At 36.9% G+C, this 18,494-nt stretch overlaps 4 protein-coding genes across 6 annotated transcripts in view; 3 read left to right on the top strand and 1 right to left on the bottom strand.

The window, feature by feature from the left end:
- The window catches only part of LOC118747822 (calcium homeostasis endoplasmic reticulum protein), a 43,249-nt gene extending 37,954 nt beyond the window's left edge, over positions 1-5,295 (top strand). The window contains exons 3-13 of one of the 2 annotated variants that reach the window (XM_036481996.1): positions 12-346; positions 1,430-1,592; positions 1,794-1,866; positions 2,351-2,425; positions 2,745-2,821; positions 2,896-3,094; positions 3,204-4,238; positions 4,293-4,460; positions 4,532-4,759; positions 4,835-5,006; positions 5,083-5,295. In XM_036481996.1, the coding sequence (XP_036337889.1) occupies positions 12-346; positions 1,430-1,592; positions 1,794-1,866; positions 2,351-2,425; positions 2,745-2,821; positions 2,896-3,094; positions 3,204-4,238; positions 4,293-4,460; positions 4,532-4,759; positions 4,835-5,006; positions 5,083-5,181 (2,624 nt within the window). In that variant the 3' untranslated portion in view covers positions 5,182-5,295. Of the gene's footprint in view, positions 1-11; positions 347-403; positions 600-659; positions 1,593-1,793; positions 1,867-2,350; positions 2,426-2,744; positions 2,822-2,895; positions 3,095-3,203; positions 4,239-4,292; positions 4,461-4,531; positions 4,760-4,834; positions 5,007-5,082 lie in introns of those variants that run through there. The other variant, XM_036481997.1, reaches the window with a different exon arrangement.
- Positions 5,296-5,516: 221 nt separating this feature from the next.
- On the bottom strand, positions 5,517-6,961 carry LOC118747824 (probable malonyl-CoA-acyl carrier protein transacylase, mitochondrial). The gene is made up of 2 exons (XM_036481999.1): positions 5,871-6,961; positions 5,517-5,803 (listed from the first exon to the last, which is right to left on the bottom strand). Exons 1-2 carry the CDS (start codon positions 6,882-6,884, stop codon positions 5,636-5,638), a joined length of 1,182 nt encoding a protein of 393 aa, XP_036337892.1. The 5' UTR covers positions 6,885-6,961; the 3' UTR covers positions 5,517-5,635.
- A 246-nt stretch (positions 6,962-7,207) lies between these two features.
- Positions 7,208-10,478, top strand: LOC118747820. 2 transcript variants are annotated; one of them, XM_036481991.1, is made up of 9 exons: positions 7,208-7,445; positions 7,510-7,603; positions 7,684-7,808; positions 7,872-8,003; positions 8,107-8,261; positions 8,326-8,685; positions 8,757-8,846; positions 9,595-9,752; positions 9,809-10,478. In XM_036481991.1, exons 2-9 carry the CDS (start codon positions 7,524-7,526, stop codon positions 10,419-10,421), a joined length of 1,713 nt encoding a protein of 570 aa, XP_036337884.1. In that variant the 5' UTR covers positions 7,208-7,445; positions 7,510-7,523; the 3' UTR covers positions 10,422-10,478. The 2 variants fall into 2 exon arrangements, with proteins under 2 accessions (XP_036337884.1, XP_036337883.1); XM_036481990.1 differs by having other exon boundaries at positions 7,208-7,603.
- A 639-nt stretch (positions 10,479-11,117) lies between these two features.
- LOC118747819 (ankyrin-3) lies at positions 11,118-15,200 on the top strand. The gene is made up of 6 exons (XM_036481989.1): positions 11,118-11,747; positions 11,810-12,229; positions 12,294-12,528; positions 12,656-12,809; positions 12,878-13,160; positions 13,900-15,200. The coding sequence occupies exons 1-6, from the start codon at positions 11,583-11,585 to the stop codon at positions 14,767-14,769; spliced, it is 2,127 nt and encodes a 708-aa protein (XP_036337882.1). The 5' UTR covers positions 11,118-11,582; the 3' UTR covers positions 14,770-15,200.
- The last annotated feature ends 3,294 nt before the right edge of the window (positions 15,201-18,494 follow it).

The raw sequence follows: 18,494 nt of genomic DNA, 5'->3' as shown, positions 1-18,494 counted from the left end.
ATATCTTGCAGTTCTCAAGCAACAAGGCACCATCCCGCAGTCATCCACCCATCATCCACAATCGGTGCACCATATGCAACATCCTACATCATCACCTGCAATGACACATCATTACACACAGGGCCCACCATCTCAGATGCATATGCAACAAACACAAGGAATGCCACAAAACTCGATTGACGGAAGTAATTTCAATATCAACATGCAGCAACCACCACCATCTTCAGGCAATAGCGCGAATGTAGCGTTAAATCTTACTGGGCAAATAGAAGCGATTAATATGCAGCAAAATACTTTACGCGATCAAATACGTCAGTCCGAGTCAAATCTCTCCGCACAGCATTCGGTAATTTTTTACACCCTTCGATACATTTGGTTTATAAATTGCTTGTTTTTGGAATAGTAAAAGATGAAGTAGTAGATATATGGAGCGGTTGTAGCACTTTTTACAAATTTCGTATTGCATAAAATTCACATTTAGAGCGCATGGAGATATTAGGTATTCCAAAATTAGTTTTTAACGTGCCCAGTGACTTGAGAGTAAAAAAAAAAAAAATTATGTGCCTATTTTCAAAGTATAAAATTGATGCATCTGAAATGTGAGTACAAATGTTAAAAAAAAAAATAGTCTATTTACAAAAATTATTTGCAAATTTCAGCTAGCCAGTTGAACTTAATTGCTGGTATAAAATCAACAAGGAACAAGTCAAACGACTATGCAAACAATGAACGACGGCTATGCACTAGGATCATCATCGCACCAGTGAAACTTTAAGTGCAATTAAATATTTTTTGTGATTATTATGCTGTAATAACTAAATTTTTAAAGTTGTTAGTTGTTTTCAAGAAAAGTTGTTTATACTTTTTAAGGGTCTTTGGTTTTCCATATGTATGCGAACTACATGTGTTTCGAATTTCTGCTTCCCATAGAAGCCGTATTTAGTTGAGCTTGTTAGTATAAGTCCTAGTTGTATGTTGCTTTTTTTTCTCAGGAATTATTGTTGCTGTTTTGGGTTTTTCTGCGTGTTAACAACTACCTTCTCTCGGGAATAGTTCACCTTTTATGAAAATTTTTACTTGTCACATCTTATTACATCCCCGTTCTAAAAGTCGCTCCTCGTGAGGAAATGTCTTGCTACGGCCTGTTTAAAAAATAAATTAATATATCGGAACTTCATATGCATATATTAAGTTATATCGTACATACAATCGTGTGTATTGTGTATAATAAAATCTCATTTACATACATTTATCAAGCTTTTAAGCCCATATTTAAATATTTGCTTTACTTATATATTTTTAAAACCTCCATATGACACAAACTCAAAACAAAAAAACAAACAATACCTATTTCGTATTGAAATTGTTGTGGTTCGAATTCGCTCAATCGCTCGTCTTTGCACTACGTCCAAAAAACTATAAACTTTAGGCATTGATGGCACAACAAAATAAACAAGTTGACGAGGCCATTGAAATGGCTCAGAATACGCTGTTGGAGAAGCAGGCCGAGGAGAATGGCATAGTGTTGCGAGACTTTGACGGCGTATTGCAGCCAATAATTGAGTCATGTACCAAGGATAGCATTTCCGCAGGTAAATATGAAGGCTACATTAGATAACAATATTTTATTTAGTAGATAAAATTCAAATTTTAGTTCTTCAAACTTTTAGTTATTTTGATTCTATTATTTTATGTACAAGTTATCACTTTTCTATATACTATATAAAATGTACTTTTAAAACTTGCAAAAATGTTAACAAAATGAAGTAACATTTTTGGTATTGCAATTTTAGGCAAAAACTGGATATTACAGCATTCATCCGACAGCGCAAAAAGCAATGTTGTTTTACAATATCTTTTAAAAAAGTATGCGTCAGTTAATTAATTACTTTATTTAATTAATTTATTAACTCATAACCAAATTTCTCTTCCATTCGTGGTGACCAAGACGTACAATAGGAGAACATTCCGCCTGACCCTTATTAACTTACATACAAATATAAATTTTTTTGTTTCATTATCTTGCTCCCTTAATCGTTGCTTATAAGAAAAAGAAAAAAAAACAAAGAAAAAATCAAACTCGTTAAGTAAAAGCTAAAAATTAATCTTGACTTGAATATTACCAGTATTTAAGTGAGTGCATGCATCAAATACAATGTACACGCTAAAATACTGTTAAACACATTTGAACCACATTTAACTATTTTTATCACTATCTAAAATTCTTACAAATGTATTTGCGTTTTGAAGTAGAAAGTTGATTCGCGTTAAAAATTAGAATCTATATACAGATAAATCAAATAACAGTGGGCAAGAGACACGGAAAATATCTTTGTAAATTTATTTTTAGGGCTTTGGTCAATGGTTCAACGTTTCAACAAAAATTGCATCTTATATATTTAGTAAATGATATACTTCACCACTGGTAAGTTACACCCAAATATTTTTTTTTTTCTAAAATTAGATTAATGTGTGCAATCATGTTAAAATTTTTAAGAAAAAATATTAAATTAAAAATAATCAAACTTTTCACAAAAAGCACGCGTTTAAAAATAACGGTTTAAATTAAATAAAAGGCAACTTAATAAATTCGCTCAACAAAAATTTGGCAAAATTACAAGAAATGAAATATTGTTCTAATTAAAACAGCAGCCTTGACCATAATACCGAATTAGCTATGCGAATTGCAACTCTTTTTACCCGTTTCAAACAAATTATCTTTACCATTTACTTCAACTTTTCAGCGTACGCAAGAATTCTCATGACTTGAAGAATAACTTGGAAAATGTGGTCATACCAATGTTTTGCAGCGCTGACTTAAGTAAGTTTTGTCAAAGCATTGCCTCAAACTCCTCAACAAACGCGATTACTACGTTCTATTTCCCTTTTCTGCAGTTGCCAGTACGGAGCAGCGTGCGAAATTAACAAAACTTCTATCACTATGGGAATCAAAGGCGAAATTTTTCGACGCTTGCGTCATATCGAAGCTGCAGTCGCCAGATTCGTCAATGCAAGAATACAAAACTAATTTGCAAAATTTACACCAAGATATTGTTACGAAATTCGCACAAACCACTAAGGCCACACTTGATAAGTATGGAAGTTATATATGTAGATTAGAATTGAAAAATTCTTTTTCTTACGTGTACGTAATTTTTTCTTATATCATCTATGTACATATGTGTGTATGCATATCACTCTAGCTACCAGAAGCAACATCAAATCTTCATCCAACATGCAACGCAACAAATCACCCAATTGGAGCAACAGAAGCAACCATTGGAACAGCAAATGTTGGCATCGGTATTGCCCAATGCAGCTGCGATTTTGCCGGCAGTCGCCGCGTTACCTCCACAACAGCAGCAGCAACAGCCCATTATTCCGAAGATTCCACCGCTTATGGCGCAGAAGGTGTCCATGCCAGATGATGATGATGAACTTATGAAACCGCCTGGTGTTGATGATAATAGTTATGGCGGTGTTGGGAATCATCACTATCAGCAACAACAGCAATATGACAACAACATAAATTTCGTTCCACCAAGTGGTCCGCAGCAAAATAACTTTGCGCTCGACAACATGCCGCAGCAGGGAGGAGCGGGGAATTTCTTTATACCGGACATGTCAAAACCGCCTCCAGGTTTTGCGGGCAACGCTCCGCCCAGTGTCGTTGGCAACAATCAAATGCCGGCGGGCTTGCAACAGCCATTTGGCCAAATGAACAACATTCCGCACTCTGCCAATAATAATAATGGTAACGTAGGCGCTGGCAGCCTTGATGGTGCGAACCTAAATTCAGCTGCTGCCAATATTGATGTACTAGCGTTAAACGCAGCCATACAGCTTGTGTTGAAACAAAATCAACAACTACAAAACTCTCATCAGAATTTAGAGGCATCTGGGCAGCAACATCTAACACTACCAGAAATTCAATCAGATTCGCAGCAATTAACACAAACTCAAATGCCGCCGCATCACATGCTTGACAATGATGAGATTTCTCCGCCAATGGGTCTCATGCCGTCCGAAATGGAAATGGAGGAACAAAAACCATCAGCGCCTTATTATGACTTGCCTGCTGGATTGATGGTGCCATTGATACGTTTAGACGACTATAACTACAAGGCTTTGGATCCGGCTGATATACGCTTGCCACCACCTGCGCCACAAAGTGAACGTTTGACCAATGCGCTAGCGGCATTCTACGCACCACCAACGCACGATCGGCCGCGTGATACGTAAGTAGTTAAAATATACACATACATACGTATATTAATTCATTCTCCTCACAGCGAGGGTTGGGAAAAGCTCGGTCTTTACGAATACTATAAAGTGAAAAATGCGGCGAGAAAACAGAAAGAGGATGAACTACAAAAAGGTGAACGCGAAAAAACACGTTCGCCTTCCCCTATCGTCCTGGAAAAACCCAAAACAAAGAAATCTAATAAGCGCTGCTATCGGTAAGAAAATTTACATACTTTTATTGAAAAATTTATTAGACACTCACCCATATATTCGTAAAAACATGCAGATCGAAAAGTCGCAGTCGTTCAAAGTCACGATCACCATACCGATCACCACCGCCTCCAGCGCGTCCATCAAGACGCAATCGCTACAGCCGACGTAGTCGTTCACCTAGAAGGTCACCACAGAGAGATAGAAATGAACGAGAGCGCGATGCTTCAAACAGTAGTCGCGAAAATCGATCAGAACGAGCCAATCCACGTCGAGAGCGCTCTGTCACTCCACCAAGTTTCTTGTATGTACATTTTGTGTTTACCAAAAGTGCTGTGATTATTTTAATGAAATTTCCCTTAAATTGCTTTGAATATAGTGGTGGAAATTTTCCAAAGCCCAATGAGTTTATCGAGGAATCTAATAAGGGCCATCAAATGTTGAAAAAAATGGGTTGGGCTGGCTCAGGCACTGGTCTAGGCTCAAAGCAACAGGGCATCGATCAACCTATTTCAGGAGGCGAAGTACGCGATCGCAAAGACATGTTTAAGGTAAAAAATTATATTCTAAGGTTATAAATTGTAGATGAAAAATTTCTTTATACCAAAATATATTTTGTACTTGCAGGGTGTAGGTGTTAATATGAACGATCCCTTTGAAAACTTCCGTAAAAATAAGGGTGCAGCGTTTGTGCATCGAATGCGTGCACGCGATGAAAAGAGTTAAATTAATTTTTTATATTTTTTCATAATATCCATACACATATTATTTAAAAGGCTAAAATATTAATAAAGTTAAATACCAACCTGGAATGGAAACATGTTGAACGTAAGCTAAATACTCTCATTTTTGTTGTTGGTATTTCCGACAGGGTAGGAGTGTGATGTAATGTGGAACGATTTTCCGTCGTCTCGAGAACGAAAAATGACACTGAAGATGGCACAACGCCGAAACCGGTTTGTCTCCAAACCAAATTTGACAAGGGATGACGGAAAATCGTTCCACATTACATCATAAGCTAAATACGTTTATACGTTTAATTGTGGAAAAATACGTCGTAATAACCTTAAAAGAAATTTGTCCCAACACTTTATTGGTAACAAATATCTAGAGCTGCAATCTTGGCATTCGTTACAGCTCAAAAGCTATATATGTACTATAAACTAATTTCAATTTATTGCTACGCCTCCACGTTGAATGCTGTGTTTGCCGCTTTTGCATTTACCTTTTCAAGTACTTGTTTCAGTCCTTTGCCTGGTCCACATTCGAAAGTGCGTGGAAAATCTACACCTTGGCGTCGCTCGTACATTAAATGCATGGTCTGCTCCCACCTTACCGGGCTTACAATCTGAATATGTAATTTATGAACTCGATATTAAATGACTTATGTATGTACATGTACTAATTATACTCACTTGTTTGGGTAGTTGACGCAGTATATGGGCTGCATTTCTGTATGGCTTACCATCTACATTCGAGTATACCCGTATTAGCGGGTCTTTTATTTGAATCTTCTTAAGTGCATTTGCAAAAGGTTCCACAGCTGATTGCATAATGGGTGTGTGAAAAGCTCCACTTACTTGAAGTCGTTTCAAACGTCTTATTTTTAATGCCCTTGCATTCACCTCGATGTATTGTAAAGCATCTTGGTTACCCGCAATTACTTTGCAATGAGGGTACATGTAGTTGGCGACACCACAGTATGGCGCTTCCACACCACGCTCCAAACACCATTGTTGTGCCTTTGCGCACACAGTACCAACTTGAGTATCTGGTCCATATAGTATTAGTATCATACCACTTGGCACAGCATCGCATGCCGCTTGCATTGCATTGGCACGAACCTGGACTAGACGCAATGCCTTATCGAATGGGAGCGCACCGGCAAATACTAATGCTGTAATCTCGCCTAAACTGAAACCAGCCGTAGCAACACAATTGTCAATAGCACGTGGTCGTTCTTCACGCAGTTGCTCCAATGCGGCCAGGGACGACACCATCACCGCCAATTGGGCATGTTCCGTTCGATTTAGTTTATTGCTTGGCCCCTGAAGGCATATCTTGAGAAGATCATAACCCAACACTTCATTTGCTAGTTCAAAAATGGATCGTGCTGATGGAAATCGCATCAATTGATCCGCCATGCCAACATATTGAGTTCCTTGCCCAGGAAAGAGTACAATGGAAGTTTCTTTAGGATCAATAGCACGCCTTTTTTGCAAATCACCTTCCAAGGCATTTACTAAATGCATTTGAGACCGTTTTTGTGCATTGGTGGACGGTGATTCCGGTGTTGTCTTCTGCATGCCAGGATCAAGATTCGTTTTTCCGATATCTTGGCTATTAAGTCGCACACCTATACCTTGAAATATGGCTTGAACGGGAGCTTTAAACGGCAAATTCGCGATGATTCCTCTTCTCAGCAACATTTTTTTTTTATCAAATTGAGGTTTTCGACCGGCAGACTACACAGCAGCTGATGGCCCCGCTGAGAACAGTTGCTGCTACGTGTGTTGCCAACGACTATTGTTGAAAAAAGTAGAAGAAAAATACATAAGTAAAAAAAAATCGTCCGTAACTAGTGTTATCTTAAAATTAAAATTAAAATTAGATGGACTTTTTCAAAATACCGAGGATAAGTGGTGGACATTTAAATATAAGTTTTGAAAAAGCGAATTTATGTTATCGGTTTCGATAATCATTGGTCGATTTGTGATCTTTTTAAATGCAACTCTGTTGAGATCACTATGCCTCATATTTCAAAGGGGCAAAACAAGCGAATGTGTCTCGAATTGCATCGGAATGTAAAAAGGACAAATTATTTGTTTTTTGCTTAATTACTCAGCCCGTTAGACCACCCCTTGGTGCACCACTGTGTACGCATGCAGTTAACGGGATGAAGGTAGTCGTTGTAACAAACCCATGGTTGCCATAGGAATTGCGTTGGAGTAATTTTAATTTCAGTGTCTCGAAGAGCTTTGTCCTTTTTTGTAATACATATTTGTTTATACGTATTTACACTAAATATAAAACTATTTTTAAAACTGCGAATAGTAAATATAGTTAAAATGTCACAACGCACAATATTGGAGGTACAAAATGACTTGGCGCGGAGCAGCGCGCACGGCAGGGAAATTGTTTGGGACTCGTAAGTGATCTATAATGCATAATGTGGAATGGTTATGTAAGACAAATATGTATACCATGTACATACCTTTCTTATTGCAGCTTATCTGCTGAGCAATCTCAGATTTTAAAGGATAAAATCAAAAGCATTCTTCCAGATGATAATCAGCGTCACATTGAAGTGGAGAAGGCTCGTAGCAATCTCTTTCGAAATGTTTGGTCACAAAGTAATCATTTTTATTTCTAACAAATCGTATATCAATTAACTTCTTACATTTATTGCTTTGCAGGGAAGCATACTAATCGTGTTCTACTGTCCGCTATTATTTACGTAATGGTAACTGAAGAAAAGGATCATGAATTGGCCAAACACTCAACCGACTTCACTTTTCATCCCGTAATACGCACTCGCAAATGCTTGTGTAAGTACATTTAGTAAATAGATATTTTATTACGCCTCTTTTTTTGAAAGCATAGCTCTGTTGTGGGAAAACTTATTAATATTCTTGAATAATAATTTCAAAGCATCCAGTAACAGCTCTGGCTGCTGTATGATTTTTATTGACGAACATTCGCGGATCTATCAAAATTGGCAGCAGTATTTGAAGAACAATATACTTCCTAGTGGCACAATGATTGCACCATCGAATGGTGTTTATACATTAACCGAGTATGAAGAGGTGCATATATAGCAGGGTTTAAATTGTAGATTTGTTTATTTTTATTTTATCAATTTCACGGCAGGTCGAACTCGAAACACGCACCACTCTTAACACCAAATCGATCAGAAAACTTGAGACCGCTATCGGAGTTGGTGGACTAATTTCGGGTACTGCACCCCTTGCACTTTCAATGGTCATGCCGATTGCGGCGCCCGTAATGTTAACCGCCGCAGCAGTGTCATTGGCTACGAGTGCCTATTCAACTGTACGTTCAGCAACATATTTAACAGATCGTTATAAACACGGGCAATCTAATTCTCTGGCTGACCGCGAGGCTCGGAGTAAATGGCTAGGAGTAGCGGGTGGAGTTGCCGGTTTAGGTGCCTCAGGTGCTATGAATGCGTTGGCCTATGCTAACTCAGCCGGTAAAGGAGTTCCATTGGTATGAAAGAACTTAGCATTAAACTCAATATAATTAATTACTTGTATATATGTATGTATGTACATATGTAGATGGCAAAAGTAGCTGTTGGCGGAATCAATGTATCATCACTTGTACTCTCCGGTACTGACATAGTAAACACCATTTATGATTTATATCTGGTAAGCAATACAATATACATACATATGTACATTTGGGGATTTAAAATAAGTGCGGGACATTTTGACAAATTTTGCCTATTTTTTTTTTTTTGCTGATTAAATCTATAATTTTTTATAAAAGTCTATGTAGCTCATAATCTAACAAATACCAAATTAATCCGATTTTTAAACTTTGTACAATATTATTAAAAAGCTGCAATTTCCCCAAAATTTTAAACTTTTCAGTCAAAATATTTACAATAATTTTATTTTAGTATAATAGAGTGTAAGTTTCAAGTTCAAAAATCTCGAGATTCTGGACAATTTTGATTGCCCACACGCATTTTCTTCCATATTAGAAAGAAATCTGTTTATGGAAGAAAATGCACAACATCGTCAACTAAAAAAAATGCCAAAAATCCTAGCTTACTTACACTTTAATATACTAAATTGAGTGGGCTACAAAACAGTATACCAACATTTTTTTTTTAAAGATTCTGATAAAAAAGTTTGAAATTTTGGTAAAATTTTGCAGGATTTTTATAAATTTTGCAAAGACTGAAATTTCAATTTATATGGTTTTTGTGAAATAATGAACAATACTATGATAAAGAAACATTTAATAATAATAAAAATAAAAAAAATGCCAAAACTGGTGAAAATGTCGCACACCTATCTTTTATCCATTCGGTTACATAGATAATGACCACAATTAATAGGTATGTATGTATGTATGTATACTAACATCACTTGATTATTTTATTCATAGCAAAGATACGATGACGGTCTAAATAGTTTAGATATTCTACAAGTGGCGTCTTCTTTGTTGGTTTTTACGCATTCAATTAACAATTTGGCACTCGTATCGAAGATGCCAACAAGAGGAGGTAGTGCATCGATTCGCCGAGCAATCCGCCGACAGACAAGGTAATTAAAAAACATATTGCTTTAAAAAATAAATGTCTATCAATTATACTTAACAGAAACTCATACGATAAAATTTCGAATGAATGCATGAGGATGAGTAAAAATGTTACAAAAATGGATTTAATACGTTTGGTAAATAACATCCCTTCAAAGGAAGCTTTTATTCAACAAATTGGAAACTTATTGGCACAAGCCACTGCTGGCACAGTCGTTGGTAATGCAGTCAGTGCGCTCCCACTGCTTATAACTTATACTGCGGAAGGTGAACTAAATCCCATACAGTTGCTCGCTGCGGCGGGGTTCAACTTTGTTCGCAATATTTTGGATTCCAACAGTTTTATCGACTTAATTGGCACCATGGCTAATTTTATGAGCGAAAGAGGCTTTTATTTATTGCTGAATTTAACAAGAACTTTTATGGACGAATACGGTGATAGCATAAATAGTGTTCTTCGTACCTTCATACCCACTGAAAAGGTGCTTTATGAAGCTTTCATGTTGTGCGTCACAAAATATTCTGATCTCACATACGAATTTCTCGAAAGTAAACAAATCGAAATACTCCATGAACTTGAAAATTACTTTTATTCTCTTAATCCCATCGATGACAGTAATAAATCTTATGCCTGCAAAATATGTAATGGATATTATTATGATTGTCCTACATAATTCATTTAACATATGTATTAACTAATTTTTTTAAATTGATAAATAAAAATATACTAATTCCTTTTTGATACTAACGAAAATTATCTATTTTTGGTTATCTATGGGTTATTACTGAAAGAGTGAAATGCATATTGAAAAACATTATAAGCTAATTGAGATTCGAAGCATTTTAAATACTTTGGAAATTCTATTAAACTCGAAAATTGTGTCTCGAGTTTTTGGCTTGTGAGTAGAAGTTAGTGGAATTCAAAGCTTTTATGAAAAGGCTTTTTTGGAGAATCATATTTTGGGAATGCCACTTAAAAAATGTATATTGAAGTCCGAAAAATGTTTTTTTTTTCTTTGTGAATGTTCAACTAACGTAAAGTGCCCTTTAGCCCACTGTACTGTTGATAAATTCCCAAACCGATTCGTATTTGGTCCCAAATCTAAGAAAGCTGTCTGAAGAGACATGTCAAAATAACTAAAATTTTTGGAAGGTAAAATTTATTTTTGAATGGATTGAAAATATTTATTGTACTGCAAATTGAACATTAGTCAACCTTTAAATTTAAAAGCTCCAAAAAGAAATTTTTGCTGCATTTCCAGTGATTTCCAGCTCGTCTTTTTTTCACAATTGCTCATGTGGCATGACATTTATCGGTTTTTGTTGCTATTCCCGTTTTTGTTTTTTTTTTTCTTTTTGGCCCAACTGACAACCCTGGCAACGATTTGCGTCAGAAGTGTGTATTGCGTGAAAAAGTCATATTTGGTTTTTGGTGAAAAATGTTTTGGCTGAAAAAAAATTACACATGATATTTAATTCTTTTGTTTAAGTAGAAAACTATTGCAATTAAAAATTTTGAAGAGATCATTCGTGTTTTCAAGTTGAGTCTAAAAGAAATACGGAATCAGCAGTGCCCCATCCATGATTGGATGTGAAAGAAAAGGCGTCACAATTTAATAAATCTTCCTTGGCTGATGCAGGGACCAACTGATTTGATTTAATTAAATGACTATACTAGTTTAAATTTTTGGAAATGATTTAAAAAGCTTATTAGTTACATCAACATCACACGATCCAACGTGTCGTGTATTTCGATTTTGCACTGCAGTTTTGGATGAGACTTCATTTGGCCTTGCTTTGTCAACTTTGTATTTGCTAAGTTAGCATTGAAAAAGATGGGTCAGGTGTTTCGATCAGGGTCAGCATTGCTTTCACATCGTGATGGTCATAAAGTATCCAAGGCCACAGAGGCACGCATACAGACGTTATTCGAAATATTACGGGCTAATCCTAAAGTATCAATACAGACATTGGAGAGCCTTTTGCTGCAAATTCCAAAGGTGAGAATCAATAAATATCCAAAGCAGTATATTTGCGCAAATATAACACATAACATTTTTAGAATGAAAATATTCTGGTAATACATGACGACTGCGGATACAATATACTCCAACGCAGTGTGGGTCTTAACCACATTGACCTCACCAAGTGGTTGCTACACCGACACCGGCCGGATGTTAACCGCAGTCCCTGTTCACTGCCATTGCACATAGCATGTTTGAAAGGATATGAAGAATGCGTCGAATTGCTTTTAAAGCATGGGGCACGAATCGACACTGATTCACGAATGTGCTTTCCAGGCGTACACTCGCACAATTGTGAGGAAAGCGGCAAGTACCATGGCAATTATGATGATGTAGGCGCAGCGCCAAACGTATGTGAACGCGTTAATACGAAACTACAGAATGCAGTTTGCTACGCTATTGATGGTGATCAGATTAATGTGCTAAATATATTGGCACAAAAAATGGAGGATCCTTGGGTATTGATTTGAATCGATTGCCACAGCAAGCAGTTCTCAAGTGTTGCTTTTGTTTTTCTTGCAGGTACCCTTTCGTGTTAAAAAACCACTATTGCACTTGGCATGCGAACGTGGAGCCTGGAATTGTGTACAACAACTGGTTATCACACGTTCGGAGGAAATTAATTTAATCAAAGACGAATATTATCCCATTCATCAGGCTGTGCTACATGAAGGGCGCTTCTTGGAGCTTTTAATACAGCACGGTGCCGTGACCACAGTACGCACGTGTACGCAACAAATGACACTCTTGCACGTTGGTATGTTAACAAAAAAGTAATTTTTGAGTGAGCTTTTCTTGACTGATCGCACTGCATTATTTTTTTTATAAAACTCGTTACATACTTTCTTAATATATACAAATTCTTAATTTTCTCTAAATTTCAGTCATATTCGCAGCGCGCAAGTCTGCTGAAGATACTTTAAGTACCTTACGAATTTTGTTAGAGCGTGGATGCAAGGAGCTTATCAATGAACCCGATTCTTTGGGCAATACACCGTTGCATGCATTGATAGTGCGTTATGCTCTAGAGGAGGCGCGGTAACTAACAAACATCCACGAATATACAATATCTACATTTTTAATTTATATAAAAAATTTTATCACAGTTATGGCTATGATAAGTGGAGTAAATGGGATGTGCTGCATCTTGTACGTTTTCTGCTGCAAAACGGTGCAAAGAGCTCAATTAATCAAACAGGCAATAGCGCACTGGCGTGCGTCTTCCGGCACGTTCGCGACTGGGAAGTATGTTTTGAATTGCTGAACATGCTCATCAAAGAAGACGGCGATCCGAATATTGTTGGACGGGACGGTTCAGTACCAATAATGGTACTGCTTGTTCCATTAATTAACAAGGATCAACTGCACCATTTTACGCATTCTATGAAGGTAAGTCCAAGTTTACTGAAATATACAGGGTATCTAGATCACCCCTCCAACCCCTCTAAAATGGTGGGAAATTTTTCTTTATTGAAAATCGCTAAAAAATTTGACCTACTAAATCGAGGGTGTTTTATCTTTCGGGGCTATTACCGGAAAATGTGTTACCAAGTTGAGGATGCTTTGTGTTTTGGTTGTATTACTGACTTCTGGTTTCGACCGGAAGTTTATTAAACTGACCGGAAGTCCATTTATTTAAATGGCTTATACATACCTTTTGTCGGAACCGAAAGTGGGTTAAATTAACCAGAAGTATATTTTTTAAGATTCTAGGCATAAACATACGTTTGTAACTTTTTTCTTTGAAAATGGACTTCCGGTTATTTTAACTCACTTCCGGTTGAAACCGGAAAAAAAATTCCGAAAAAAGGTATGCACTTTTATGGACAGGAATCGAATCTGTGGCAAAAACAAATATATCCCATTTAAATAAATGGACTTCCGAGCAGTTTTACCCACTTCCGGTCGAAACAGGAAGTCGGTAATACCACCAAAAGATAGAGCCTCCCCGATATAGTAGGTCAAATTTTTGCGGCTTTCAATAGAAAAAAAAAAACCATTTCCCACATTTTAGAGGGGGTGGACGGGTGTTCTAGGACACCCTGTATACATTTGTATATGTTGCTCTTCTCATATCATATTTACTATGTACATAATTTTTCACTAACTACATTTATATTAATTTCAGGTGTGCTATTTGAATTGCATTCGAATACTTTTGCAATATGGTGCCAATCCAAATTGCTCGTATCGCTCAAATTTGACACCTCTTCATGTTTTGGTATTTACCGTTAGTGAAAACTTTACGCTTAATTGTGATGCACAAAAACGAACAAATTTCGATTTTATTAAGAATATATTGTTGCTACTACTGCAACATGGCCTGGACTGCAATCAAACATATCCGCACATACTTCAAGCCGTATGCGATATGGTACAAAATGTGCGCAACTGCTCAGATATGCAATGCATCTACGAGTTAAGTCTCACTCTCATACAATATGGCGCTGATCCCAATATAGTGCTCAGTGGTCAGGCGACAACAGGTAGCGCTATATTCTCCAACGAAATTGCTAGCTTTGGCGAAGCCCTCTGCAGTGGAGGCGCCGGCAGTGGTGGTGGTGGTGGTGGCAATAACAATGGCGCAGGCGCCGGTACAAGCAATAATGGTGACAACTCATTTCGCAACTCGTTTCGTACACACTCACGTTACCTGCTATTTTATTATATAATTTTAATTACAAAAAAAGAATTTATTCTCAATGATCCAGCACTGACCTTTACGCGCATTATACATTTGTTTTTCTTGACTATGCAACATGGACCATTATATAATTGCCTTAAGTCATTGCACAACTTTTATGTGGCGCAAGTGCCAAACAAAAAGACGGAACAATTGATAACATTGATTTCTGCTTTGTATCGCAAACCGCGTAGTCTTAAACAAATGGCGCGTATCGCCATTTACGAGGCGGTTAATCGTAAGCTTGCACAGAATGTTAATCGTCTCAATTTACCCGGACCGCTGAAGGAGTATGTGTTACAGTTCGAGAGATAACAAGTGCAGCGCACTGTGGAGTCGAACAGAAATGCACTAATAGTCGAAATAACTTCCCAGTTCCCACCTTACTCTCCTACACCTCCTTTCCATTAAACAAAACAATCATTTAAACCAGCAACGATCTACAAAAATCAATTGAATAAATATTAGTTATTAATAAAATTGTAAAATAGTTTAAGGCTTAATGTACCTAAATACATATTAAAATTAAAATGTCAGCGTAAGATTTAAATTTGCTTTTCAAATGTTATATATTAAATGGAAAAAAAAACTAACTATGAGAAATAATGAACAAATGTTCATGAAATGTGTAAACACAAATTATGTAAAAATCGAACCTCTTCTAAAAGTTGTGATAAGTTTTATTATTATTTTCTAATGCATATTCAAAAAATATTTATGTATGTTGTATATGCATATGTTCTGAAGGTATCCATTAAATTCAATTTAAAAAACAAAACTCTTGTTCATACATACATACATACATATTTAAAATTATATAAAATTTATGAAATAAATACATCCTAGCATCGTTAAATAAAAAATAAAGCTGCCACTTCCATTGAAAATTAAACTTACCTAAAGAATTGTTGGTTCATCCACTTGGGGAAGTATTATTTTATAAACAAACATGTGTGTTTGCGTGTTTATTATGGTCAACTTGCAGAATTGTATTGTGTAAAATTCGCGTTGATTTTTAGTAATTTCTTTTGTGGACGGTCTTGAACATTTTCTTCCTTTAATGTTCATATATGGTGGGGAAAATTACAACTTACGGTCAACAAAAAAAAAAAAAAAAAAAAATCAACGCAAATTTTGAGCTTTAAACATGCACTATAGTACCTAAACTTGATGGGCTATAAACTGCATACCCAAAAGTTCTCTAAAAATTCTGGTTAAAAAGTATGAAATTTTGATGAAAATTGCAAGAAGTTTTCTAAATTTTATATAAAGTGGTTATATGTAGCACGAACAGTATTTTTATAAAAAATGAGAAACCAATTTTAACTTTAAAAAAATATTTAAAAGTAATCATGATTCGAACATTTTACAGTAGTATGTACCTATAGCGATTTTTTCGTAGAAAGTTTTGACTCCTTGACTCCTTAATCGGTGTTTTGAGCCGTATTTCGAAGAAGTCCCATTTACATAAGTAAGCAGTTTGAGGGTTCTACAAAAATGTTAAGCATAAAACTTTACTAGGCATCGCCAATAATGAGAAGGTCAAGAATTCCGCTAAATAATTTCGCAAAAATATTAAAATCGATTTGGAAATACTTTCAGAAATCTCATTATTTTCTAAAGTAATTTTTTAGAACAAATATTTGTAAAAACTAATTTTAGTTACAAAAAACACGATTTTGGAGGTATAAATCTTAATTTTTTCAGAAATATTTGTTTGGCAGAAGTCTCAAAATATAATAGACTTCATAATTACGATGGAAAAATGGTTTGTATGGAGAGTGATGCACCCTAATGTACATATACATGTACACAATGCAAGAGATCATCACAGATATTCCACTGCACGGAACATCCTAATATCCCCCACGAAGTGCAATACCAAGTTGTTCACCACTTAAACGAACGAGTTGAAGTCCGGCCTGAAGAAGCTATAAAGGATCATGGCTCAAATATCCCGACCGAAAACTACACAAAAATGCTGCGTGTTACGTTCGATAGCCGCCTCTTTTTTGGCATACGCTAACACGATCCAGCTTCGCAGCAGAAACATTATCCTAATTACCAGTTTGCGGGCAACGCCGGACGGTAGCAGGCAAATTACGCCGCCCTTTTAACGGCCTTAGGCACCAGTGATACGTAGTCGACAAATCTTCAAGCCCATCAGAATTCGGTCTTCTGTACAACGGTCGGGAGACTGCTCATGCCATCGGAACAACGACTGCACGTTAAGGCAGAAATGCTGTCAGTAACGAAGTGCAACCAATTTGTGTCGACAAAGTTTCTGACACAGGGAAAACCGCTCCCAAATTCAACTTAATCAGCAGAACCAACGCCGAGAACCGAGAAGACAACCAAGCAGTCACATCCGCAAACTCCACACGCCATGGACCCATCGTACAGGGAGACCACGACCAAAGCAAAATCTTGCCGAGCTAGAGAAGAGGCGGACATTACTTCGCACCTCCTCGATTGACCCAACAGAGGGAACGCATGTGATCTCTCAGTGACTTTACCTAGGAGAGTTAGATGGGTAAAATGACTTAATAGCCAGTTTGCAAGACAAGCGGAAGTTATTGCCCTTATTTGAGCTTCACCGTGACGATTTGGTAATGTAAAACTAAGACTGTGCAAAGGTTATCGAAATACTACAGTACCCACCCAATCTACGTTGTAAATTCATCATTGAAATTACAAACCTTCTAGCGTCTTCTTCGGTCCTCACGCTGCCCACACGTGCATATTCTAGATTTTGCTCTGAATATTTAATTCTCTTGAAAGCATCTAGGGCTTTCTTAGCTCCCCAACCACTTTGTCTAAAACTTCGCGCGGCCTAGAACAGATAGGTGGTTCTTTCAATTCCTTGAAACCTTGGAAACCTGGAAAAACCAACCTTCACTGGTCTGAAGACTCAATCCTGTTAGTTCATTGATGTTAGACGTGTGTATTTTCCACAAGTGCTGTCGAAAAATTAAGAAGGCTTATGTCACCGTTATCTGTATGAAAATAGTAGGAACATTTATCTTACTTGTGGATTGCGAAAGTGCATTTCGACGGCTGAGTGGATGATTGACCTATTTCGGCACGCCCTATCTCAGAAAACTTTTCAAGAACGCCCTATTTCAGAATTTGCTTCAAGAATGCCCTATTTCAGAATTCGGTTCAACTGAAAATATGTTGAGATAGGCCGTTTCGGAACCGGCTGCCGAGATAGGTCGATATTCTACTCAGCCGTCGATTTGTACCCAATGTCGGTTAAACGCTCTGTCAGATACACAGAGGCATATTTAGGCTTAAGCCACGTGATTGTGATTCTCGTCTTTTTTGGTTATGCTTATGGATGAAAGCGTCCGTTTTCTATGGGCTCTTTTTCATTAAACCTGAACATTGAACGACAGTTACAAGATTAGGGTCCAATGTTAGGGTGTTACGGTAGGTAAAGTTATAAAAGTGGGTACTTTCAAAAGTATTCTATAGAAATTGAAAAAACTCTCAACCCACTGTTTTATATTGACTACGAAAGACGAAGGGTTTTAGGCATAGAGATGCTTGCAGAACTACACCTACACAGGGGCTCATAAAAAAGTTTCTGTCGCCCCCACCCGGACGCCATTTGTTGTGCTAGACGTGGCCTACTGCTCGGTAGGACCCAGACTCGAGCTCTCATCCGAAAAACATTTAAGCACTTTTTAGTTCTGGTTAAAAAGCTGCTCACAGAAACCATTTAGCGTTGGGAGTTCCTTCGATTTTTGCGACAGCATCAAGGCACACTGAGAAAAATGCCACAAATCGAAGCCGGCTACCTTGACTACGATAACTTCATTGGTTTCTCAACCATGCAAGTAATCAAAGGCTTTTAGCTCTCCATTGTATTGCGTCAAATACATGGCAACAAAATAATAGGTGCAAATTCATGCAAACGTGTATCGTTTCCAAGCAAACTTTCGAACCAAACAACATCTATCAAACTGAGAAAATACTGGGCTTTTTATATTAGAGATTTTTTTCATTAAATTTTTACGCATTCACATTGATAATTC

Source organism: Rhagoletis pomonella, unplaced genomic scaffold (assembly GCF_013731165.1).
Source record: "Rhagoletis pomonella isolate Grant_MI unplaced genomic scaffold, Rhpom_1.0 Rhpom_scaffold_00012, whole genome shotgun sequence".
Classification (NCBI taxonomy): Eukaryota; Metazoa; Arthropoda; class Insecta; order Diptera; family Tephritidae; genus Rhagoletis; species Rhagoletis pomonella.
Note: the sequence above shows the minus strand (reverse complement) of the source record. Positions and strands in the feature narration are given on the sequence as shown.